The 24682-nt window shown below is 43.6% G+C and overlaps 8 protein-coding genes across 8 annotated transcripts in view; 6 read left to right on the plus strand and 2 right to left on the minus strand.

The window, feature by feature from the left end:
* LOC131892660 (uncharacterized) overlaps window positions 1-978 on the plus strand; it is a 9342-nt gene extending 8364 nt beyond the window's left edge. Inside the window, exons 10-12 of the mRNA XM_059242484.1 lie at window positions 1-67; window positions 129-350; window positions 412-978. Coding sequence (XP_059098467.1) covers window positions 1-67; window positions 129-350; window positions 412-850 — 728 coding nt within the window. The 3' untranslated portion in view covers window positions 851-978. The remainder of the gene's footprint in view (window positions 68-128; window positions 351-411) is intronic.
* LOC131877170 (ER membrane protein complex subunit 4-like) lies at window positions 834-2168 on the minus strand. Its single transcript, XM_059222774.1, has 2 exons — window positions 1706-2168; window positions 834-1274 (listed from the first exon to the last, which is right to left on the minus strand). The coding sequence occupies exons 1-2, from the start codon at window positions 1989-1991 to the stop codon at window positions 991-993; spliced, it is 570 nt and encodes a 189-aa protein (XP_059078757.1). The 5' UTR covers window positions 1992-2168; the 3' UTR covers window positions 834-990.
* A 6803-nt stretch (window positions 2169-8971) lies between these two features.
* On the plus strand, window positions 8972-10610 carry LOC131893054 (uncharacterized; the record flags this gene model as incomplete). The annotated part of the gene is given in 3 exon segments (XM_059242975.1): window positions 8972-9499; window positions 9578-9753; window positions 9831-10610. Coding segments are annotated over 3 exon segments (1299 nt in total). The 3' UTR covers window positions 10444-10610.
* LOC131893055 (small ribosomal subunit protein mS31-like) lies at window positions 9815-12330 on the minus strand. The gene is made up of 5 exons (XM_059242976.1): window positions 12018-12330; window positions 11768-11897; window positions 11406-11569; window positions 10919-11341; window positions 9815-10857 (listed from the first exon to the last, which is right to left on the minus strand). The coding sequence occupies exons 1-5, from the start codon at window positions 12201-12203 to the stop codon at window positions 10633-10635; spliced, it is 1128 nt and encodes a 375-aa protein (XP_059098959.1). The 5' UTR covers window positions 12204-12330; the 3' UTR covers window positions 9815-10632.
* A 772-nt stretch (window positions 12331-13102) lies between these two features.
* On the plus strand, window positions 13103-15194 carry LOC131893052 (lipoyl synthase, mitochondrial-like). The gene is made up of 3 exons (XM_059242972.1): window positions 13103-13607; window positions 14224-14717; window positions 14820-15194. The coding sequence occupies exons 1-3, from the start codon at window positions 13201-13203 to the stop codon at window positions 15092-15094; spliced, it is 1176 nt and encodes a 391-aa protein (XP_059098955.1). The 5' UTR covers window positions 13103-13200; the 3' UTR covers window positions 15095-15194.
* A 42-nt stretch (window positions 15195-15236) lies between these two features.
* LOC131893051 (mitochondrial ribosome-associated GTPase 2-like) lies at window positions 15237-20369 on the plus strand. The gene is made up of 4 exons (XM_059242971.1): window positions 15237-15639; window positions 15713-16021; window positions 16101-16312; window positions 19989-20369. Exons 1-4 carry the CDS (start codon window positions 15237-15239, stop codon window positions 20355-20357), a joined length of 1293 nt encoding a protein of 430 aa, XP_059098954.1. The 3' UTR covers window positions 20358-20369.
* Window positions 20370-20533: 164 nt separating this feature from the next.
* On the plus strand, window positions 20534-21088 carry LOC131892661 (uncharacterized). Its single transcript, XM_059242485.1, has one exon. It carries the CDS (start codon window positions 20534-20536, stop codon window positions 21086-21088), a length of 555 nt encoding a protein of 184 aa, XP_059098468.1.
* A 2015-nt stretch (window positions 21089-23103) lies between these two features.
* Window positions 23104-24209, plus strand: LOC131893053 (ADP-ribosylation factor-like protein 3). Its single transcript, XM_059242974.1, has one exon. It carries the CDS (start codon window positions 23260-23262, stop codon window positions 23797-23799), a length of 540 nt encoding a protein of 179 aa, XP_059098957.1. The 5' UTR covers window positions 23104-23259; the 3' UTR covers window positions 23800-24209.
* Window positions 24210-24682: the final 473 nt, after the last annotated feature.

A 24682-nucleotide genomic window follows, 5' to 3' on the forward strand; every position in this document is an offset into this window, starting at 1 on the left:
CGGGCTTTGGAGAAGAGTCTTGCTGGTTCACGAGTTGTTCTAATGCCTTAACGTATTTCCTCTATATGTGAGTGTCTTTTCGTTACAACTTGGAGACATCTATGCAAGCCCACATATTTTCATTGCAGACCAATCACGGGGATGCTACTGACAAACGTAAGCTTTTTCACATATGCGGCCGTCAAACTGGGGGGCATGCAACGGCGCATTCGCGAGGCCAGACCCGAATCCAAACGCGGATCAGATCATGAAAATCCTAATCGACGAAAGTTTGCCAAACAGGTCTCAATCCTTTCCAACAAGTCGGTGGGATCCAAGAACAAGGCTAAGCTCAAGGCCAACCGTGATAGGTCAGAAAAAAAAAATCACATTAATTTAACGACATTCATTGATATCCTCTTTTGTTGATAGGCTTATCACCTACTTGAAGCTCTTTGTGGCTATGGGTCTGACTTGGGTTTTTGAGATCCTGGCTTGGGTGTTATCGGAGAAAAGCGTCCAAGCCCCTCAACCAATCATCATTTGTTTGAATATGGTTAACATTTGTCAAGGGATTGTCATGTTTCACGTGTTTGCTTTAAAGGACACCACAAGACAAAAAATTTCGGATATATTCTCATCTCGAGGTCACAGATTTACGGGCTTTCGTCCCGGGGACAATGATCATCGAGTGAATAGTGTGTCACGAAATACCCGATCCTCATCCTCACTGACTCATCAGACATCCTGCTCGTTTGACAAATCGTCAGATGATGGGATGGACCTCCCTTTGCAAGTCAGTTCCAATCCCAATCCTGGTGGAGGCTCGTTTCAAGACCAGGATTTGACCATGGTAGATTTGAGTGACTGATTTATTTTCATTATAATGGGTTGGCCGTGACGGGATCCAACGCGTAATGTAACAAAATTGGAATAGATAATGGTAAATGTACAGTATGCAATAACAAGCACGGTCAAGGTTGGCCAAACTGAAGTACATACCACTTGTTACTACATGCCTACGTAGGCCCATTCCACGCGTTCAATGGGATCGGCAAAAGCCAGCCAATCGGAAGCGTGGGTTGGTAGGAGACCCATGCCATGACATTTGTACATGGCGAGAGCCACATTAGCCAAGTTCCCCAGGACGAAAACAAACTTCTGACCTAAGTGGGACGTGGGACTGTCATTGGCATCAAAGTTCTTGAAGGTAGCGTTGACCGTAAACAGGGTTTTAAGGGGTCGGATAGCCATCATGATCACCATCATAATGGGGAAGATGCTAATCGTATTGCCTGCAAGGAAAAAAAAAAGTTCTTTTCATCCACACGATTACTCTTAAAGAAGTAAAGCCAAAGCAAGGTTCACACATCAGGCTTGTTATTGCTCAATGGTCCCGAGGGTGGACCATTTTCTTTCCATGATCAGCGGATATGCTCATATGCAAAATTCACTGAAAGGCCGAAAAGCTACAATTCCTCGTCTTATCTTTGTCATGCTAAAGCCATATTTCATATGCTCTATGGGCCATAACCGCTACTAATCGACTAATTTACGTGTAAAGGAGCAGCTTATTTCTCAGAGCTCGCTTAGCCTTTCTCGGACCTAGTGATAGCCTAGTGAGACCCTTGATTTGCCCATGTTTGACCCTTGACCCTTGTTTGCCCATGGCCCGCCGTTAGTATTCCGTAGTCAACCCTGTGGGAGGGAAAGACCAACTACTCACCGGACATGTACATGATGAATAAGTTCATGGGCACCTGCTTAATGGGTCCCAAGGCCAAGTCCCAGGATCGCTTGACCTTCAAGCCCTTATCGGCCGTTCGGTATACTTCGGCCGCTTGCTGGGCATTCGACACCGAGTAGCCCGGCGGGCTCGACAACTCGGATGCCGAGCCCGAACCACCCCCACGCCCACCACGCCCCGTGTTGAAGTCGAGCGACCACTTCCATCGCCCGCCACCACCGCCAGGCCCACCCATGCGACTCATGGAATGCGAGCTTTGACTCATGGCGAATAAATAATTCAGAACTTGCGTTTATAAGTAACTCAGAGGGTTTTCAGGATTTTGTGGATTCTCAAACTCTTTATTTTTCTTCACTTGTTTCTCTTTCTGTCTGTCTGACTGTCTGTCTCTCTGTATGTATGGCTGCTGTATGGCTGTATGTAGATATGTAGGTATGTGTGGGCAAAAATAAGGCTATGCAGCTGATGTTGCTCTGGCAGCTGTTTCAGCGATAACAGCGCTCTGTGTGTACGGTGAGCATCACAGATCATATAACGACTAGATGTCGGATAGGGCTGGTCAGGTAAACGTGTTCATGTACAACTGACGTTATTCCATGGAGTAAAATCAAAGACAACATGCCCAGCCAAACCGCACTGTGCATGCATTGGATTTTGACAATTTTTCAATTTTACATGCTTGTCTAGGTAGTTAGCATTGTTATATCGAGCCAATTTGATTGCGCACCTCAGTGCAGAGGAAAATGGATTTTGTGTCTAACTCATTTTCTTCAGTAATCGAGACCCGAGATTTTGCTATTCATGAATGGGATACTACGTTCATAAATATATTTCAAAGTACTTTTAGAATTGGAATTAAACAAGGGCAACTCTCTAAGGGATCAATGGTTGCAAGTTCTAGGCACAAATTTAGATGAATTCAACTGCCAGGTCCATGAGCTGGTCATAATCACACTGTAACTAGCGTTATGCATAAGATTCAAAAATAGGCTGTAAGTGGAAAAGCGGACTAAACCTCAGATATTAAACTTCATCCACAGTTTCAGGTTTTGTAGTAGCGTAAAATAGTGGCCAACTTGAACCTTTGACATGTAATTTAAAACAAAGTAAATTGTACTGAAGATAACGTTGCAAAAACTACACTCCCATTGAGACATTGAAATAGTAGCTGCCTGAGATGTCAGTACAAATATTGGGAGGTTACTGACGTACTTTTCGAAACAGAAGAGGTACTAAAAAACAAGATACAACATTTTTTGCTCTTACATGTACTTGAAAACCTTTGGGTTTTTACTAATTTTCTTCTCTTTGTCTGTTCCAAGGGAGTACTTTCCTTCTTGGTTTCCTCCCAGCACGTGTGTGCTGTTTACCTGCTGTACAGCTGGTTCTCATTTGCACGCAATAAGGGCCCTTATTTGCAACGTCACATCGCCCAAAGAAAATGGGAAGAGGCATGGTAGATTGATGCATAAACTGCTCTTGCCTTGCCTTGAACGCAATTTCTTTTCCAGACATTACAATTCAATGACAAGGAATTGGTCCAATTGGCCCTTTATTTGGTAGAGGCTGAATGACAAAGTGCCCTCTGGAGTCAGGACTTGTGAATGCAAGCAACCTAGGGAGCTTGATACGGATTCATTGAAATTAAGAAAGAGGTTGACCAGCATGAACAAGTTGTGATTATTGACATATGATTGGGCACGCAGGGAGTGTTGGTGAATGAGTGTCTCTCAGGTTACAATCATGAATCTGTGAAATAGAATGTCAATTGTGTATTTCCTTCAAAAGTGTTGTCCCTTGCTCTTCTATGTGATAACTGATGTGACTAACAAGCCAAGTTTGTTTGCTCTTAGATCACTGACCAAGATAAATCAATTCATTGGCCACTAGTCCCCACATTGCCAATGGCATTCATGACACCCAGAGAGAGCATTAAGAGTTTCTACAAATGTTGTAAAAAGCAAGTGGGAATTTCAACTCTATCCCCAGACGGCCATCAGCATTGAAACCCCAACAAGTGGACCCATACTCCTATTTTCTATTAACTAAAGTGAAGTGTTTGCAATTAGGCCTTGGGACCCCATTCCATATTTTGAGCCTAAACTGTAAAGTTGTTGGCCTGTGTGGTGACCTGGCCTAAAACCACAATAATCATAATGTTCTTCAAAAAAGTGACAGAAATGAAGAAAACCAGAAAATGATCAGTTTACCATTGATAAATATTGAATTCAAATGAATGATGCGTGTGAATTTCATGTTGCCTGGTCTTTTGATTATGAAATGCCTTTGAAAAAGTCCATTGGCGGTTTACCTCTTTTTATATGTATTATATTTATTTCTATCAACACAATTTTGTGTTCATTCTTCAAATTTGCCATCCTTCAGAATTAATAAGGTGCAAGAGCTTTGCAACAAAAAACTTCTCACCAGGACACTTTTATCTCATTGTTCAAAAGTTTTTAAGCCCGTACAAACTATATATCATGTCACTTCTTAGATTATATTTTTAATGGCTGAAAGCCTGTGTACGTGCCAAAAGCAACTAAATTTCGGTTCAAGTAATCACCATAAATAGAATGGTGGTAAAAAGGGAGGAATTAAACAATAGAAGAGTGTGGTACATTGGCTATTTTACATTCCTGGGTATTTTTTACATTATACACCCAGTTTGATAATAACATATCACCAGACAAGGTGATGAAAATAACAGTGATAAACGTTATTGATCTGAATACCAAGGTTTTAACAACACTCGCACGTTTTTTGACCTACTGAGGAGCTAATGTACATTGCCCTTTTGTTGTCTGCCCTCTCAACACTGTCCACCTCCATGTCTAAAGAACTCCTCCTTGCACTAGTCCATCAAAGGACAATCAGCCCGTAAAAGGGCTGTGTCTAAATGTGCACTGTCATATTTCCAAAAAAGGCAGTACAAAGATCAAGGTTCTTGAGGAGCTAGCTTTAGATAGGCAGGTCTCGTTCATTTCCATGACAGAAACTTGGCTTTGACCAGGGGTCTTTGATGAAGACCAAAACCATCCATGGTTAGTTTCAATGTAGTTCGATGTGATAGAGCACGCCCTGACAATCCCATTTTTCCGCAAGGGGGCGTATGTCTATATGTTAGAAATGACCTGCACATTAGTCATGTAAAAATGTCAAATGGAGAAGTAGAGGTGTTAGTTTGTCATCTCCAAGGTCATGATCTGTCCATTGTAACACTATGTAGCCCCCCCCCTCACTTGTTCAGCAAGCTCGTTCTTGTCAGCTCTCAAGCTCATTGGCAATGGAAAAGCTGGAGGAATTTGCGATCTTCCGCAATCTCTCTCGTTCTCGACTTGTTTTTTTCCACTGACCCTGATTTGATCCAGTATGTCCATGTGACACCTATTAGTAATCTGTCAGATCATCATGTTCTCAAGATAGGGTCGACCATTACTCAAATGCTGGCGTGCTCTAGAGTAAGACTGGCCAAAAAGGTCGATCTGGCTAAGTTCAAGTTCAAAGATGAACAGTGGCTTGACCTCATTTCAACGCTGAAAAAGGAATCGTCCATAGATGTAGCCTTAGACAACATAATTCTAGTTTTTGAGGACGTCTGTTCCGCTCTAGCAATCTCTGAATGTGTTCCACAGGCCAGCGCACAGTCTTAAAATTCCGAAGTATAGGAAGAATTTGTTCAAAAAGAGTTCCAAACTAGCAGAAAGGCTCCAGGGCAATTTGATTGAGTAATTGTGGCTAGCCTTCAAAGAAAGTTGGATTTGATCCAAGGTAGAATTAAGACCTCCATTGAGACAGATCAGTTGAAAAAAGAGAGTAGAGTAGTTCAGGAGGTGAGGTCGAATCCGAAAGTATTTTTCTCCTATGCAAACTCTAAGAAAAAGATGAAACATCCTGCAGGGGCTTTTGAGGTCAATGGGGAGTATATGACCAACATACTTGGTGATCATTTCTCTGGTGTGTTTTCAACTCCAAAGAGTTTAGGAGCAACAGCCCATTGCTCTTGATGAGTTTGTTGGGACTGGCAAGGCTTGTCAAGCTGAGCATTTAGATGATCTTGTAGTCACAGATCAGGATGCTTTAGAGGCCATCAGGGACCTGAGACCCTCGAGCTTTTCTGGCCCTGATGGTGTGATATCTCAGTTTCTGATGAGATACTCACTGGTTCTTGCCCCTGTTTTCTCGTACTTGTTGCGTTGCGTCTTGGATCAGGGTAAGTTTCCCTTTTCTCTGAAGGTAGCTCATGTTGTCCGACAGAAAGTCAAAAAATCAAAGCCCATGTTGGAGCAAGTACGTACTTGGTCAAGTTAAGAGCCGGACTACTCGCCCTGTCAGTGCATGCTTCATTTTAGCAGTAAATTGCTCATAAAGGTATGTAATATAAAAGACTAATGAAAGGGCGGAGACGTGGCGTAATGGTTAACGCAGTTTCTTTACATGATAGAGGCCCCCGGTTCTAATCTCCTCCCAGACCTTTCGCAAAGAAGACTTTAGACCATAAAGAGCACGCTGACGAAAAGGAAAAAAATGAACCATGGGAAAAGAGATGATGCTTCTGGAAAGGGAAAAGACTTGACTTCCCTGAGAGACAAGGCAATTGTCACCAATAGTAAAACGCAAACGGCGTCAAAAGGAAAGATGCCATCCAACATGAGAATAATATCTGTTAATGCCAAAAGTCTGTTGAACAAGTTGTGTGATCTCGAAATTAGTGACTGAAGAACGAGACTTCTCATTGGTTTCAGAAACCTGGTCTCTTGAAATACCGTGTGGTTTCTCGTTGTGATTGCATAGACACCCAGGACGGTCGTGGTGAAGAAGTTATCATATTGGGGAAAGAATGCATTCAAATGTGAACCCCTGGATTGTCAAGTAGCCAATACGTATGGAACCTTTGTGGGAGAGCACAGAGCTCAGCCATCTCACTTCGGCTTATTTGTTAGCATGAATATTGATTTGCAGGACGGTAGTAGCGAAATTTTTGGTAATTTGTTCCTTGTTTTAGACAAAGGAAGTGCAATGGTGTGATTGTAACGACCAAAAACCCAAAACTAACCCCTTAATTTTTCCATTTTCGATAACCAAAGGGGCTTTTACGTACTTTGTCATTTTACTGTTTCCGCCGCTTTTGGCGCAAAAAAAGTTGATTTTTAACCATGAAATAACCTTAAACAGACGATCTAGAAGAAGTTTGATGTATTTTCATAGTGCGTAAGTGAACGGAAAGTGTAGGAGGACTACTCGCCAAATACTATCTTTTTATACATTATTCTACCTTCTAAAAATGGAAAGAAAATTGGTGTTCTCAAATGATCAAATGAGAGATGAATTTGGAGGTTTAGTGATTTCCATTCTTTTCTTACCACCGGCAGTAAAAAAGCAAAATCGGCCGTTTGGCCGGGTTGAGGCTGCTCCTACAAGTTTGGGCCGAAGCGAATTTATTACATTTATTAGCAATACCATGGTCTCTATCACGAACATCATGATTTAGAATTAATACAGAGACACCAAGGCATATATTCTATTCAAAATATTCTTACTTGCTTACTTGGCAAATTTCTTTGTTTCATGTACCATCATCTCGTTTAATCGATGGAGCTTTTTGCTGGGTTGAGCAGGGCTTTGCCCACTCAGACAGTACGAGAGGAGGAGAATCAGTTCCATTTATTCAATGACTTGATACTTGAAATGCAGAGATTGAACTTGCGGGTAAGCAATTAGAAATATTTTGATGTGCTGACTAATAATATCATAAAGAAACGAAAGGCGTATTTTAATACTTCTTTATGTATTTTACCGCAAGTTGCACGTACGTGAAGGTCTTATGTTCTCACACAATAATAATTAAGGCCGGCCAAAATTTGCATATGAATATGATCTATTAACAGAAAATCTGCATCAAAAATCACCTGAATTGGCACAAAAAATTGCAAATAAACTGGAATCCAGTGGTCTATGTTTGATCCTAAGCTAGCCGTGTCAAGCTTCTTTGCAGTATTTAAATTACTGCATGAGTTTGGGCTCTGATTGCCCATCTAGGCAAATCTGCAGTCATTCCTGAGGGCAAGGTAATTATCAATGTTGGTTGTGACGATGAAGCGGGAATATTACTCATTTAGGAAACCCATGGCAGGCCAAGCAATTCTTCTGACTTTTTTTGCACTGTTCAATCTACCTGAATTCTGGAACAGTTTATGGATCATGTCACATTGAAACTAATACATAACATTTTTGTTATTAAGATTATGTTTCATTACATGTTAGAGATAAGATTACACTATTTTCAAGAGTCTTCAAAATTACAGCAGGCTAATTCTTTCTACATTGATCATCCACCTCTTAACCATTTACTGACCCCCCCATGGAAATAAGTTGAAATGTGTCTGACTTTTAAAGGAGAAGAATGTAGCACAAGTGCGTCCCAACTTTCAATATACTGTATGGCCAAAAATTGCCATTATCAGAAAGCTGAGCTCTTCAAAATGGATGGATGAAATATATTTGCAGGCAGTTGTTAAAATATCTTTGACCTATTTTGTACTTTCATGTCAAACAAATTATTAGAAAAAATGGGGGAAAATTCAAATCTAATATTTTTTCTCCAATATTGACGTAAATTTATCGAAAAAATCCCAACTTACAGAAACATTTTTTGTGCTAAAGTGGCTGAAATTGCCTAACAAGTTGCAGAAAAATATCAAATATTGTTGATGAAATTGCAAAATTTGCAGTTGCAATAAATTTGCACAAAATATGCAGTTGCAATAAATTTGCACAAAATTCTGGGATATGCAAGCTTTTTTGTATAATTTGCTGGATGCAAGTTTTGACCGGCCCTAAAAATGATACTCATTTTCCAGATCATTCATTTGTCGTTATTTATCCTTTGTCCGATATTGTAATTTCAGGATACTTCCAAATACGAATCTGAACATAGATAAAACAGATGTGAGTTTGCTCTGAAAAGCGAGCTGATATTTCTCAACCCGAGAAGCTGTAAATTTGTGAAAAACTATAATCCAGCAACTTCTGTCGCCGGTGGGACGGCTTGAACGTAGTATAACTAAGAATCTGGGCAATCACTCTTGATTATTGGATTATAATTTCGTTCCAGCAAATTTTCTATCTCATGTCAGCATCAATCGGCGAAAAGAAAATCATCGCACTAATGATGCCCTTTCTCCGAGCAGCACGCTCAAAAATGCTCCTCTTTAGTGTTTCCAACTTCGGTAGTGTCACTCTCGACCTCAGATCTATTACAAAATGTCGAATAATCCCTCGCCCTCCGGACTCTCATTGCCCCCTATGGACCGGTCTTCTTCCTCGGCCTCACAATCTTTCAATTCCATTCTTGGTCAATTGGCCAGTTCCCATCTGACAAATCTGATCCAGGGCCATCAAAGCATATCCCAATCATCGCCTGCACCCGTACATCGCGACCCTACATGGTTACATACGTTACCCAGAGAACAACGCCCTCGTTTGGACCCCTTTCAAGACAGAATCGTGAATGGGAATAGGAATTTCCAGAATACCATGCCAGCCCAATCAAACCGACGTTCCAGGCCAGAATTGTCAGTGTTTGTGGGACCTTTGCCCCCTGATGTCACTTGCGACGAGATTCAGGTCCTCCTTCGACCGCATCAACCGAAAGAAATCTCCCTACGTCCGGTGGGCAGAACTGTCTACGGTCACCGTCGCTCCATTGCCGCTGAAGTAGCTTTCCGTACCCTCGAGGAGAGGCGAGCATGTCTGGCAGAATTTGAACGTTCGGTAACAAACATGCGGAGTGACTTCCTGTTCTTCTGTGTGTTGAGAGGTTTTTTTATGATTGTATTCGGTTTTTGATAGGACCTGCACTCTCGAAGGTGGCCCAGACCGATCCGAGTAGAACCCTTTCGCTCCAATTCATCACATTCCACATCTTCCATCCCCGAAGCTCGCAGTGAAAGCCTAGTTGTTTCCGATCCAACGTCGCATTCAAGGGAAGAGGAAGGAATTTTGGAGCCTCTCTCTGACGGGAGCATGTGAGTTCACGTCTCATTCTTATTAATTCGTTTTAAAATCGTATTAATTAAGACTTTGTAAAAATCTATTTCTACAGCCGAGACACTCGCTTGGAGAAAAAGCGATGTAACATACGTGATCGTCAAAACATTCAAGATGAACGAAATGTGAAAGGACAGACTTATAGGCTTTTGGCCGAGGGCCTCGAGCAACAACTCTTGGCCGAGCAAAAGACTAAAACCGCCCACGAGAAGGCTATTCGAAATAGCCAAAAAGGCGTCGAGGCATGCAAGAGGAGAATCCACGAACTCTGCAGGTCGGAGGATTCTTTGAGGGAAGGGTATCAACGCGCCATGGATGACTTGGACGAACGAACCGCAAACCTCTTGGTGGAATGGAAAACTCTACAAGATGATGCCACTCCAGAATCGGCCTCGGCCGAGACTCCCATATTGGCTGATGCCAAATTTTCGGTCGAACCGGAAATCGAGTGCATAGTGTGTGTCGAGCCCATGTTGGGTGCTATTTTCCAATGCTGCAATGGACATTGTGTGTGCAACACGTGTTTTGAACGTATGACTCACTGTGCAATGTGCAGAGTGAAACTTCACCGCCCTGGAATCCGTTGCCGATTATTGGAGACTTTGGTGCAAAAGATTATGAAAAATCCTACCATTCCAATTGAGAAATCATCAACAGACGGGAGTTGATGTAGTATTAACGCATGTTTCTTATGAGGACTAAGTAAACTCAACTTAGCCCGTATGAGGGTATCAAATTTACCCCCTGCCAGCAACGATAATCCAGTCTTCTTACCCTCATTGGTTATGAAGCAACCAAGTCATGAAATGAGGCAAATAAAACAATATTTGCGTTATTGGCGTATACTTATTATTCGTTCATTGCATTTCGCTAAGCCTAAAAATCTCTTGCTTCTCTTCATTCATCAAATATTCCTTGAACCATTCGATCGTTTCAAGCTTTTTGGCCACCGTCATATGGGCATTCTTTTGCAATCCAACGCAGACTAATTCCATAAAATGACGAATAGGTCCTTCTTTAGGACACCAAGGTTCCAGATGTCGTTCCAAAAACACATGGTGATGAAAAGGCTCCAATTCATCCTAAACGAAAAAGATTTAATAATCTCTCTACATTATTCCATCGATCAAACCCATTACTCACATAATTGATGCCTTGCTCGTTATCGATAGGAAACTGCCACAAGACCTGCTTCTCTGTGAGATCAATCATGTCTTCAATGACATTCCTTGGAGGTCGCCAATTCATGATTTTCACTTCACGCATTTGGCAGGCATCCCACGTGGGCATGGGCACTTCATGAGAACGATCCGGATTCTCGGGCACGGGTTCGGTAAAGATACCCAAAGGCTGCCTGGCAAAAAGACCTGGAGGCAACACCACAGAGTCTCGGATTCCGCCTTGGCGATCGTCCTCCCGAGGACCGCCCAATTGGTCACGCCGTTGACGTCGACGACGTTCCAAGAAATCCCGTTGTTCGCTAGTCAATTCGCGGGCGCTGCCCCCGGATTCCTTGGAGCGACCAAAGCGTTTCTCGCTCTCACTCTCCTGAGGCTTCTTCTCCACCTACGGACACGCCCACCTCATTCAACCTAACAGCCCCATGAGCCAAAATATGTTCCTGTCCTACCTTAATATCGGCCATCAGATCTTCCAAGCTCGCATTGGACTGGTGTTGAGCGCTTTTCAGGTGTCGCAACAGATCGGATTCGACCTTCACCTTCCGCTCAGGCTGACCTGGACTCAAATGTTGGGCTACATCTTGCGTGGCACTCACCAGTTCGTCATCCAGACCTAAATTTTTGAACCATACATAATCGAATGTCGGACCACCCACCAATAGCGGGCTTAAAAGGGCCATAAAATGCTAGGTGATCCATTATTCCCTAGAGACTATCCCTGACCCTGTTAAGCTATTAGAGAGGTGGGTCGGTCAGAAGAATTCTCTTGATCAATCCATGATCCAGAGAGGGGTGGGTCATAACTACTCACCGCGAGAGCTGACCTGCCCCTTGGATCGCTTTGAAGGTCGGCTTAATTTGACGGGTGGGTGGTCAGCTGACCCAGGTTGAGCAGCCTCCTTCATCAGGTTCTTTAAACGTTCGGTAGCATTCGACTGGGTCTGCAATGGGCAATATGAAATGGCGGGTTGAGTACAGACATCGTTTACCTCGCCCCCCCCTGGCTTAATCAAGCAAGGATGGTCAATTTCATCCCAACTAATGGAACGTGAGTGACTCACCGTATTGCGTTGGGTCTTGGGCTTCTGGTTCGCGGTTGGGCGGTCCACCTGACCGACCGGATCTGGAGGATCGGCATCGAAAACCCGGGATGTGCCGTGGAAGGCGCGATGGATGGCCAAAACGGGCGAGGGCGGACCGGTCCATCGGCCGAGGCTGGCCGGGCGAACCACAGAACGAGCCCACATGATTGTTGAGATGAGTCGGGAATGGACCCGGCACTAAATCCGGCGATTGCTTTCCAGGCAATGAGTTAGAGGCGTGAACAAGCCACAGTCCATGTGTTGTGATCTGTGAATTGTGATGAAAAATGGATTGCCTAAGACTCAGTGCTGCGCTCGAGGGGTATTGGAAAATGTCAGTCCATGATTTTGGCCTGAATCAAAAATGACTGAAGTGAGAGTTTATCTGATTCAAATCTAAGATTGATTTCAAGATCAGGACTAATGTCATCTGATGGCCTCTCATTGGAGTACATTCCATTAACTATTGACCCTTCGTCTACGTCCCAAGGTGAGTTGGGATACCGTATCGGTAGAGCATCCCCTTTCCAATTGGCGAATCCTGGTTCGATCCCAGGCTAGTCGAGTTCAAGCTTCTCTGTGGTATTAGACAACGGCATGAGTTGCTGCTTTAACAGCTTAATTGGGCGAATCTACCTGCGGTTAGTCCCGAGGGTGAGGTGATAAATAATGTTGGGCTCTGAGAACGGAGTAGGTATATCCCTTAATTGGGACACCCATCCTCAGATGGCAGACCGAGCCAGTAAGCTGCCACCTGACTTCGTAACAAACAAAACAAATATTGACCCTACAATCCTCAATTCGGCAGCACTTAATCTCTGGCCTCAAATGTCAATAAACCACATGGATTGATAGGGAGCCCAAAATCCGGCACGTACTTTCAACTGAAATGGAAGAAAGCCCAGAGAGACTGACAAGTTCAATGATTTCTTATCCTGCTTTCAAATTCTCGACCATGAAATGTGAATCCGGGTTCCTGCCAAAACTCAGCGTTCATCTGGTTCTGTACTCAATGCCTTGTTGGACACGGTATTTGTTCCTTGCCCGGCGCCACCCTGAAAATTACGTAGGTCCAAAATCAAAACAAGTTTCCATTATTCCAAGTCCAACCATTTTACAACCATCTTCAGGGAGTCCCAGGCAAGTCATCGCCTGAATCAGAATGCATACCAGTTGGCGGGTGCTCTCACCCCAACGATCCCGCTCCTGTGGGGCCCGGTGGGCGGGTCGATGGCTGAGCACAGCCGCTCCTGCCGATTCGGACCCAGGTTCCACCCCCAAGAATAGTGCTGCCTCTCCCTCCCGTTGGGCGGAGGGACCGGATTTGGGCGATTTCATCGCGGGTGTGGTCCCGCGAGACCAGACCTGGCGCGAGTACCAAGCGCCCTTAAAGTTGTCCGAGGTGGCGCCCCACCCCACGGGCGGGACTCAACGGCTCCGCCTCCCGCCGTGGCTCAAGACCAAGATTCCTGTGGGCGCCAACTTTGCCAAGCTGAAATCCGATCTGAGGGGCCTCAAATTGGCCACCGTGTGTGAAGAGGCCCGATGTCCGAATATTGGCGAATGTTGGTAAGAAATATGATTCAATAGAGCCAATGGAGCAAGGCGAATGGTTCGTCAATCCTCTTGAATTGGGTAAACTCCAGCGATACGTACACTAAAGATTGGAATTCGTGAAATATCATTGGGCAACTGAGATATAATCTGGAGGGTCATTTAGTTTGAGTACATAGGTGGTTTGAAAGATTTAGCTTCTACAATCTACATCATTCATCATTGATTGTACCTAGTGTATGTATATCTGGGAAGGATCGGTCGCCAAAGTCAACGAGCTAAGTAAGAAGTAAGGGGTGGGATTGTTCTTTTTCGTATCCTTGCGATGGGATGGGCAATCTGAATTTAAAAGACCCTGGCTCGTGGCTGGAGTAAGTCCCAAAGCGACCCTAGTTAATGGTAATCCCCTTCTTGAATTTGGAACTGGCTGACTAGATTTCCATATAGCCAAGTTTTTTTTTATAACGTCTATTACAGGTCAAGGGTTTGGGGATGTCGAAAGAAAAAGGCTCATTTTTCTTCCCTAAAGGTGCGAATCATGTACGCGAAACGGGGGATGTCACTTTCTTTAAATGAATGATAGGTTTGCTTGCGATAAAGCGGTTTTTTCAATAAGGGTGACATTTTCCAGGGGCGGCGAGAGTGGCACGGCGACGGCCACCATCATGCTCATGGGTGACACTTGTACTCGGGGCTGTCGATTCTGCTCCGTGAAAACGGCCAGGGCTCCCCCACCCTTGGACCCGGCTGAGCCCGAAAATACGGCTCAAGCCGTGGCGGCTTGGGGTTTGGACTACGTGGTCCTCACCTCCGTGGATCGCGATGATTTGCCCGATGCCGGTGCCAATCACATTGCCGCCACGATTCGGGCCCTGAAAGTGCACAAGCCCACCTTGATGGTCGAGTGTCTGTCGCCGGATTTTGGCGGATCCGTCGAAGGCGTGGATGTGGTGGCTCACTCGGGCTTGGACGTGTTTGCCCATAATATCGAGACCGTAGAGCGGCTCACACCGTTCGTGCGCGATCGAAGGGCCAAGTATCGGCAAACCCTTGAGGTCCTGAAGCGAGCCAAAATGGCCAACCACGGCAATATGGTTACCAAGACCAGCATCATGTTGGGTCTAGGTAAGTTCACGATGCACTCCTGCTGGATCGACCCTTTTTGAGGGAGAATAATCCTGTGGAATATGGAAGGCAATCTTGACCTTGGCGGGCTCTTGTTTGCAGGTGAGACGGATGAAGAGGTGGAACAAACCATGAAGGACCTCCGGGAAGTGGGCGTGGAATGCCTTACTCTTGGTCAATATATGCAACCCACCAAGCGGCATCTGAAAGTCAAGGAATATGTCACGCCCGAGAAATTCGCTCATTGGGAGAAAGTGGGCAATGCCATGGGATTCTTGTACACGGCCTCTGGTCCGCTCGTTCGAAGCTCCTACAAGGCCGGTGAATTCTTCCTCAAGAACATTGTAGAGAAACGAAGAAGTGGTCAATCGAAGTGAAAGTCCAAGTGTTTTTCTTGTTGCATTCATACATTCATTCTTTCAGTTGTAGTTGTACATTTAGAGGCATCAAAGAGAATATATATCTTTACCGATCGAGGCTCGCTCAAACCTCCCACTTCCCACCTTAAGATTTCTGGTGATGGTTTCAAATTGTTTATCTGCTCTTTTTCAAGATCACGGTAGGATGTGGTGGTCACGGAGAATGATCCGGACGCCGAATATTTATGGCCAACTCGATCGTCTGCTTCTCGGACAAGAGCGAGATCTGACCTCGATCCTCCGCATTCGAACTGTCCATGCCTCCAAGTGCCTGACCGAGAGGTTGAGGCCCGATGTGGTGCCACTGAGGCCACAAAAACCGACCAAAATGTGGGACGACCTCCGTCGGAAGCGATCGAACGTCTTCGTTGATTGGCGGCAAGTCGTGGTGACTGCCGGTAATGGCGGAAATGGATCTTTGAGTCTGGCTAGCCTCTTCGCTAACGAGTTTGCCGGTCCCGACGGTGGTGATGGCGGCAATGGAGCCCATGTCATCTTTCGAGGTGGAGCACTAAATCAAGCCGGTCAAATCCTGGCCAGAGTGGGATGATCCATTTTGTTCTCGATTGATTCCAGCTACACCGGGTTTTTCGTCCTTGGGCCATTTACGAGGCAAAATCGTCGGTCAAAATGGAGGGAATGGCGGAACTGAAAACTGCGCCGGGAAAAACGCGGAACCGCTCATTGTTCCTGTTCCAGTGGGCACGATATTTCGTAACATGGAACGAGAGATCATTTGCGAACTAGTACACGAGGGATCCTCGTTTATTGCAGCTAGGGGTGGAGCAGGAGGCAAGGGCAACACGTTTTTCAAGAGCTCCGTTCGTCAAACGCCCAAAGTGTGCGAAATGGGCGGAGTGGGCGAAAAGTTTGCTTTTGATGTTGGTAAGGGCATGCTTGCATTTGGTGATCACAGATCATTGTAAATCAGAAAGCTATTTTGATTTATGTGGCTGTTTCTCAGAACTGCGCACGATGGCTCACGTGGGTTTGATTGGGTTCCCCAATGCGGGTAAATCGACCTTTCTACGGGCTATTTCTCGTGCTCGGCCCAAAGTCGCCGCTTATCCTTTCACTACCATGAATCCGTACGTGGGAATGGTGAAGTATGACGACTACGAGCAGATCTCGGTGGCCGATATCCCCGGCATCATTCAAGACGCCCACAAAGATAAGGTCAGTTGCGGCTTGATTCGGCTCGTAAGTGCGCCTTTTAAAACAGAGGCAAAATTGGAACTCAATTTTAACTTCATTTAACGATTTAAGTATTTTTATGGCAAAAGATACAATCAAAGAAAACATGAATAATAATCAATCATGTCTCATCAAAACTAATGCTTTTTGGGGAACAATTATAGGCAGAATTGGCCAGCTTGCAAATGGGATCGATGAGATTTGTATTCAAAACCTTGGTTCCTGAAAAATGCATCTTGTTTGTATGTAAACCAAAAAAAGGTTCTCGCTACCTTTTTTTTTTATTTTTGAAATTTTCGATAGCTTTGACGTTTTGACCCAAAAGTTAAAAGAGCATTAATCTCTTAAATGTTAGGTCATTCAAAGAAGGTAAATTATCTTCGTTTAGTAGACTAAATAACGGCAATGAAAGTCAGACCGAATGAATCAAGCAATGTTTTTTTTTTAAATTTCGAATAAGATTCGTGAACCATTTAAATCAATGCAATTTCAAAAAGATATACTGTTCAAATATCATTCAAGTGGTTTTTTGTTTTTAAAATTTACTTTGGCATTAAATGTTTACTGCTGAGATACTGTTGGTCTCGTGTTGACTTAGGAATGGTGTCATCGTTCCTGAAAATTGGAAAAGGACAATGCGCTTTACACTAGATAAGAATAAGAAATAAGAATAAACAAGCAACAAGACTCTCACACTTTTTGTCAAAAGAGGTTAAAACTATAAACTGGGTTCATAGGGTTCAATTTTGTGCAATTAGTGACAAAACCACTCCTCAAACGGGCACAACAATCAAACTAACACTCAAATCCGATTCACATTTATCAATTCAGCAAGGAATACTCCAAAAAGCTCCAAAATGACGGTATAGGTAATTTGTCACAAATTTGACGAAAAAGGGTAAAAATCTAGGGTTTAGCTATTTACCTTTTTTCCCAAGTCTTGTTGTAGTTCCTCATAATTTATGAGCCGGAAATGGCGAAGACGGTAGAAGTTGCGTGGATCCAGGAATGATGAGATTTAGTGGTATAGATCGTTCCAGGAATCAATCAAATGCAAGAGGATCGATCAAGTTTTTGTGAATGTTGGCCAGGCATATTTTTGTTATTTTGACTTTCCGGTTATAGTACACTACGTTTTGACGGATGAAGGTATTCAGTGAAAAAAGGTAAAATGAAAAGGTCAGAAACGTACAAAAATGTAGTATGAGGAGCATAAATCCGTTTTTTATCTGATGTTTCTTTTTTTTAACACAATTTCATTAGGAAATGAAATCGCAAAACTTAATCGAAACAAATAGTAAAGTCGCCAATTTTGCTCTTCTATCGACTCTCAAAAACTTGCAGATCGAATCAATTTGCCTAAACCTTTCAGAATGCTGATATCTATTAATACGGGCGCGGCACTGATTGGGTTCCACTTGTCATCAATTGAAAAAGGTTGTCAAAGCCCAACAAAGGCCAGATTAAAGGAACGGAAGGGTTGGATTTCCTGCATTTGTGGCCAAAAAGTTCGAAATATATATATAGGGAACATTTACTGTAGTGGAAATGGGAGAACCTTGTTGCAGTTCTTAGGCATCGAAAAGTGTCCGGACAGAAAAGCAATGGGTTGCGCACAATAAATCTTTTTGAACCATTAACAATGGATGTGCCACCTATCTCGGTCGGTATCTTCAGATGGCAATTATTTTTTTACGTTACGTTTTCACAAGCATGGTCCACTGCAAATGAGCGAGTATGATCATGGCTGGCTTTGTTACGAAGACAAAAAAAAACGATTTGGACAAAGTGTTCCTCGGTTACACAAACATCGACCTCTTTGCATATCAAACATTTATCTAGTGTTCAATGATAACTCGGCCCGACCCAAATTTGCAGACAAAAGTGGTCTTCATGGACACCAAAAAGAGCATAAAAATTCACCCGAATTTGCAGAAATTTTGCTGGCAACCAAGGTACGCCATATCTATTTAAATTCAAAGGAATATTTTAGCTTTCATAGCAAAACATACGTACGTAAATGGAAAAGGGCAAATGGATTGGAGGGCTCAAAAGTGTAAACCTTGACGTTCACTATAATTGATTCTGAATCCTGGTTGAGGAAAAAGCTCATGGATACTTTTGAAAATGTCTTGTAAAGATACTTTCTTCTTTCTCCTTTAAATACTACTGTTGAGACGGAAATCTCTTCATGATGGTTTGTTTCTCGCCCCTTATGATATGCTCACCTTTTTTTATTATAATCATGCTAGTTCTATTTCCAGTTGGACACCCTAAAAAGAAAAAACTGAATAACGAGTTAAGCAAGAGCAAGAGAGAATAAAAGACGCCATGAAGGTTATGAAGAAAGAGAAATAAGGTGTGCTAAATTTGTTCAACCCAAGAGGAAAGGAGGGAAATACAGTCCACGAAATATCACCAGGGCCCTGATTTCCGTCGGAGCGAGCCCGACGCGGTCTCCAGTGAAACGGGTACGGATTACCCGGGAGAGACGTCGATGCCATGGTAAACGTTATTCTCTACCGATTAGTTGGCGGTGCTACTTTTTTTTTCATCTTAACCTGACCTAATCAGACCTAACCTAACCTAACCCAACCTAACCTAACACGATATTAATAACCTTTAAAGTCTCTATCTAAACCTTTTAACATTGGGCCACAAATTTAAAAATGAGCACCGCCAACTAATCGGTTGAGAATAACGTTTATCCGATGCCACGTGCCCGTTTCTGATGAGATCGAGTTGGTAGACATGTTTTGGAATTCAAGGCCCGGAAAGTCGCACCAACTACATTGTCCCAATCTTCTTAGTTTGTTACAATATAATAGCTGTTTTCTAATTCTCACACACATTATTTCTGCATTTTTGGCAAAATATCAAATTTTTCCTAAAAATACAAATAGAACCTCAATATTGTACACACAAAAGAGCAAAAATGAAAACATTTGCATTTTAGTTCAGGTCTTTTCATCCTGAGAGATAGCTAAAATAAAGCACCCAGAGGAACCAAATTTTATCCACGAACCTGCATGATTTTGGGGTTCCAAATTATGTAGGAGACAACGTCAGGGCTTTTTTTATTTCAAAGATTTTGAACTAATTCAATATATTGAAACCTTTGGTAATTGCTTCAAACTTTTGCAAAATTAGTTTAATGTTGCCTTTTTATGTGTCTTTTTTGCTTTTAAGCAGGCTTACATCATTGCGTGCTTTCAAGAAAGTTTTTTAGTGATTATTAAACCCTAAAAAAGATCCTTTTTTTCCGAGCCCTGATAATCATGGACAGGATGAATTATGAAATGAAATAGTCAGAATGATAAAATAAATGACTACAACTATAGAAAGGATTATCTCTTTTTTTTCTACGCGCTCTTGTGAACGTAGATTTGAAAGTACAAAAGTTCTAATTACCCACAGTATTGTGTTGATGGGAAAATTCTGAAGGCGTCAAAGGAACACGAACCTATTGTTACGTCATGTAGAGCTAAAAATAGTTGGCTTGCTTAATTTTAGGTTACATTTCCATCGAACGATTGGCTGCAAATTCAGTTTTCCCTCACTTCACAAAACAAACTCCGTGATTTGTTTTGATCATTATTTCATGAAGAGCCTAGCCGTAGACTCCGCTGATTGATCTGTTCGCCTTCTCTGTTTTCAGGGCCTCGGGATCTCGTTTCTTCGCCACATTGAGCGCTGTTTGTGCCTTCTTTACGTTATTGATCTCTCGGACACTAATCCACTAGAACAATTGAGCACCTTGAAATTCGAGCTGGAGCAATACGAGGCCGGGCTTTCGCGACGTCCTCACGCCATTCTGGCCAATAAAATCGATCACGAACGCGCTCAACCCAATCTCGAGGAATTCATCCATCACATCAAAACCCATGAAAACGTCCCGGTTTTCCCGATCTCGAGCAAACTGGGAACCAATTTGCGCACCGTTTTGGACTATATTAAAGTTATGTACGATCAACATACTGAAAGCACGACACAACCCAATCCAGACCGTGATGCAATACACAAGTGACCAGAATATCATCAGCTTCCCGTGTCGGTTTTTATTTACGTAAAGGGCCTTCTTGAATTGATTGATATTCTGTTGTACATTGGTTGGTCTTTTGACATCTCAGACACACTTATGTAGTTCAGTCGAGCAGGAGAAAGGCGCTGAACAACGAGTGCCAAACCTCATTGTTGTGAGTTATGTTCAGTTGTTTAGGGTCCAAATCTCCCAAACCCGTTAAGATTCTATTCCTGGGATCCCAATCCGCAGGCAAGTCATCCATCATTCAAGTGCTTATGCGGCAGGGTTTGGAGGACATCCAACCCACTCAAGGTCTTCAAGTGCGAACCCTAGAACTCCCAAATCCCAAGGCGTGCTACGAGTTCTACGACTTGAGCGGGGCTCACCATGAATCCTGGCCTTTATTGTACTCAGGGGTGGATTTGGTGGTGTTTGTGGTGGATGCTTCTGATGATTATCGCCGCATGCGCGAGGTGAAGAAACGCTTCCAAGAGGTCTTGGACCATCCAGACTTGGCCATGAAAGAGATTCTCGTGTTTGCGAACAAGATCGACCGGGTTGAAGCCGATCGGGTGCAAGACATTAGCCACAGCCTCCGATTGATGGAGTTGGAACGAGTGTATCTAAAATGTGGCTCAGCATTCACTTTGTTGGGGGTGGAAGAGATCTTGGATTGGGTCACGTTAATGACAAGCTTCGGGGCGAGCTCTCGGAAAAGTCTCCGTAAATCATGAATGATACGTATGAAAAGTTGTCAAATAATATGAAACAATAAATAGAGCTCTAATTTGAAAAATAATCAATCCGCGTGTTTTCTATTAAGAACCTTGGTGGGAATATTGTGGGTTGTGGTTAATAATGATGTACATCTCATCTATGGTTTATATATTTGTGTTTGTTGTCCCTTCTTTTCCATTCTTGTCCCCCAGTCTCTCGAAAATGTTCCCTTTGCGTGCTTTTAGTGTATGTGTGTAGCTCAACCCAATGGAAACAACTGCGGAGACTGTCAAAACCTGAATAATAGATCCAATGAATCCCGTTTCGTGTGCATTGGTGCAACGTAGAGGTCTGCACGGGAGAGATGGTCAATTCAACCAAATCAATGAACACTCAAATCATTGACATTCCGATTGTATCTTCCGTTTGGTAAATTGATGTCAAGCGTTGTTGAATCAGCCTTTCAGTCATTTTTTGTTCACATAGTTATTAAGCAGGCGCTTTGTCTTACCGATAAATCTGGTCAATTCTGGTTAAATATGTGAAGCAACACGGGAGTTCGTGGACGTGACTTTTCTCTTGGTTTAGCCCTCTAGCTAAGGGATCGTGCTTCATCAGGCTTGGACCGCGTAATAATGATTGTTTGATGGAAATGATGAGAACGGAACATTTCCTGAGAGTTAAGACCCCCCAAAAGTCGGGGTTTTTTTTCGAAGCATACCAAGTAAACGGAGAAAACTACGAAATTCATTAATCATGGAACACGATCCAAACATTGGTAATTGTGTAGTTCTGCCAGTTCCTTTAGTTCCACTCAAACACGGAAACAGCTCCCAAGAGACATTTCGGTGCTTGGGCGAGGTCGACCTCAGGCTTTGTTTGGAAACAATTTCCAACCTTAATCGAATGTTGAAGTTTCAGGCCTGGACTTTCTTGTAAAATGCGAAATAGCCTTTACGAGTAGGAGAAACATTCCCGATCGTCTGAACGTTCCTGATGGTTCGAAGGAAAATCGTGTCAATGATGCGAAGATGGGCTTCTTCCTGGTAGCAAAGGAGATGGTTGTAGACCCAAAGAAGACGGAATAATAAAGTGCTCGTTGGTGAGGAAGACGACGAAGAAGAAGCTCGCTACTTCTTGTTCTGGGTTCCCTCCGACGATTCCACGTACTACCTTCAGTGTCGTATATGGCCCCTATTACTGGTATTCCCTAGTAAGTAGTAGTAGACTCGCGCTATACAATGTGTAGGCAATAATAATAGCATGGCATGTCATGTGTGAAGAAAATAATGATGACGAACGAACGAGTCGACGAAAAAGAAACGCGATGGAATGCATAATGGTCGAGGAAAAGGCTGAACATAGATGGCTCTACCGTCAACCGGGGGCACCCATTTACCAAAGACTGCTTTGCAAGCCCCAAAGGACATCAAAGAATGCCAACCCTATTTACATCCCATCATCCTCGATTTCCAAGGGTCTCATCTCGTCATATCTAAGGCCGCTTTGAAGAGCCTAATCCTCCTTGATCCGTGTTCAAACGACAGGAAATGAAGGAGAACACGACCAGAATATTGGTTGAGCAAGGCTCTTCAATAGCAGCACACTTGACTACCTGCACCATGCATGCTAGTTAATGTATAATCCTTCAACTGTTCGAGACAACTTTTAGGCCCGAACTTTCGAGTTCGGGGTTCGCAACCATTTCTATATTACTGTGTACATACGTAGAACCATTTCCACGCCGCCAAGAGGTTCGTGCTCGGACGCGTTCAAACTTAAAGTCGCATTGATTGATTGGCCTAGACAGACCCAAGGGAAGGAAGTAAGGCTTTCTCTTTCTAATTGTTAGATTTGGTCGCGGAAACACGTGTGTGAGCCTTTTTTTTGGTTGAGGGTGGACCGATTGCCTCGAAGCATTGGGAACTTGTTAGAAAGCCTTCGTTAGATATTTGTGAAGCTAGGGAGAGTTGCTTGAGGTTCGCAACTACCTGTGCACCTTTGGTAGCACCAAGCCATCCTCGGGAAAGCTAAATGAAGTTATGCCAGGTAGCCAAACTGAATCCAGCAGAAAAAGCAAGGAGAGAGTGAGCGAGTTAGATAGATAGATAGATAGGTATTGGTAGAGAGCGAGTTAGTTTATCTGTATTTTTTTCTTCATCGGGCTGGTTTCCCTCCTCTTCACATCATGGGGCTGTTGTCGATCCTTCGGAAACTCAAATCTTCCCCGGATCGTGAATTGAGGATCCTTCTCCTAGGCTTGGACAATGCAGGCAAGACCACGATCCTGAAGCAATTGGCCTCCGAAGAGACCACGCACATCACCCCTACCCAAGGGTTCAACATCAAGTCCGTCCAATCCGACGGGTTCAAATTGAACGTTTGGGACATTGGCGGTCAGAGAAAGATCCGTCCCTATTGGCGGAACTACTTCGAGAACACGGACATCCTCATCTATGTGATCGACTCGGCAGACACGAAGCGCTTCGAGGAAACGGGCCATGAGCTCCAGGAGCTGCTCTGCGAGGACAAGCTCAACGAGGTGCCCTTGCTGATCTTTGCCAATAAGCAGGATCTGATTGGCGCGGCTGCGGCCAGCAACATCGCCGAAGGACTTGGCTTGCACCAAATCAAGGATCGGGCTTGGCAAATCCAGGCTTGCTCGGCCTCTTCTGGAGAGGGCGTCAAGGATGGCATGGAATGGGTTTGCAAGACCGTGAAAAAGTGATGGCCATATCAAGGCGCCCCTCTCTACCAAGTGTCTGCTTACCCTACTACCACTTGTGATCTTTATTCCGTGACTTGATTTACCTGTACTCTCCTGGTTTAATTGTAGCATAATGTGTACGACAATGTACTACAAGTCAAGTGTGGCTTACTTTGAGTTGAGCATTTTCGATGAGCTTGATGAGTCCATCAAGAATTACCTCCCTCGCCAGATATTCCGTCCAGTATATCTGCTCTTTAATCAGTTGGCACTTCAGAACGAGTCCCACGATTAAACCAACGAATGTGGTATGTTCAGTGAGTGAATGAGTGACAAGAGCCTGAGAGATGAATATGACAAGTATGAAGTGATTCGTGTGCTGTTTGATAAGTCGTTCAATAAATTGAATTCCCTTGTGGTATTTGTCCAATGTATCTCAGTTGGACAATTTCCAACCTTCAGCGCCCGTCAATTCCCTCCTCTTCTGAAGATCTTCCTCTTCGTCTTCTTTCTCATGTTTGACTTTCATGTCCACTTCCATCGTGAACGTTAACGTCGTCCACATCGTCCACATCGTCCACCCACATTCCTGACAATTGAGTTAGTACCGATGAAACTCGTTTTGAGGCCACAATTTCCCCTCCACTTGGAAGTGTTGGACACACATTCAGTCCAATTCGAAGGCCAGAATGAGTTGAAGATCTACCCCCGGCCTTCACCAAGCCTTAAGTAACGCATTAGTCAGCTCAACCTTCCGAGTGATTGCCAATTTATTGGTCAGAGAGCCGAAAAAATAGCAGATGGCATTTCTTGCTGCCATAGAACTCGAAAATTGAGTTTCTAGCCATTCGTGCATAGAGTGGGTTGAGGAGATTCAGCGGTGTCGAAGTCGAAGGAGAGAGGG

Source organism: Tigriopus californicus, chromosome 2, assembly GCF_007210705.1.
Source record: "Tigriopus californicus strain San Diego chromosome 2, Tcal_SD_v2.1, whole genome shotgun sequence".
Taxonomy (NCBI): Eukaryota; Metazoa; Arthropoda; class Copepoda; order Harpacticoida; family Harpacticidae; genus Tigriopus; species Tigriopus californicus.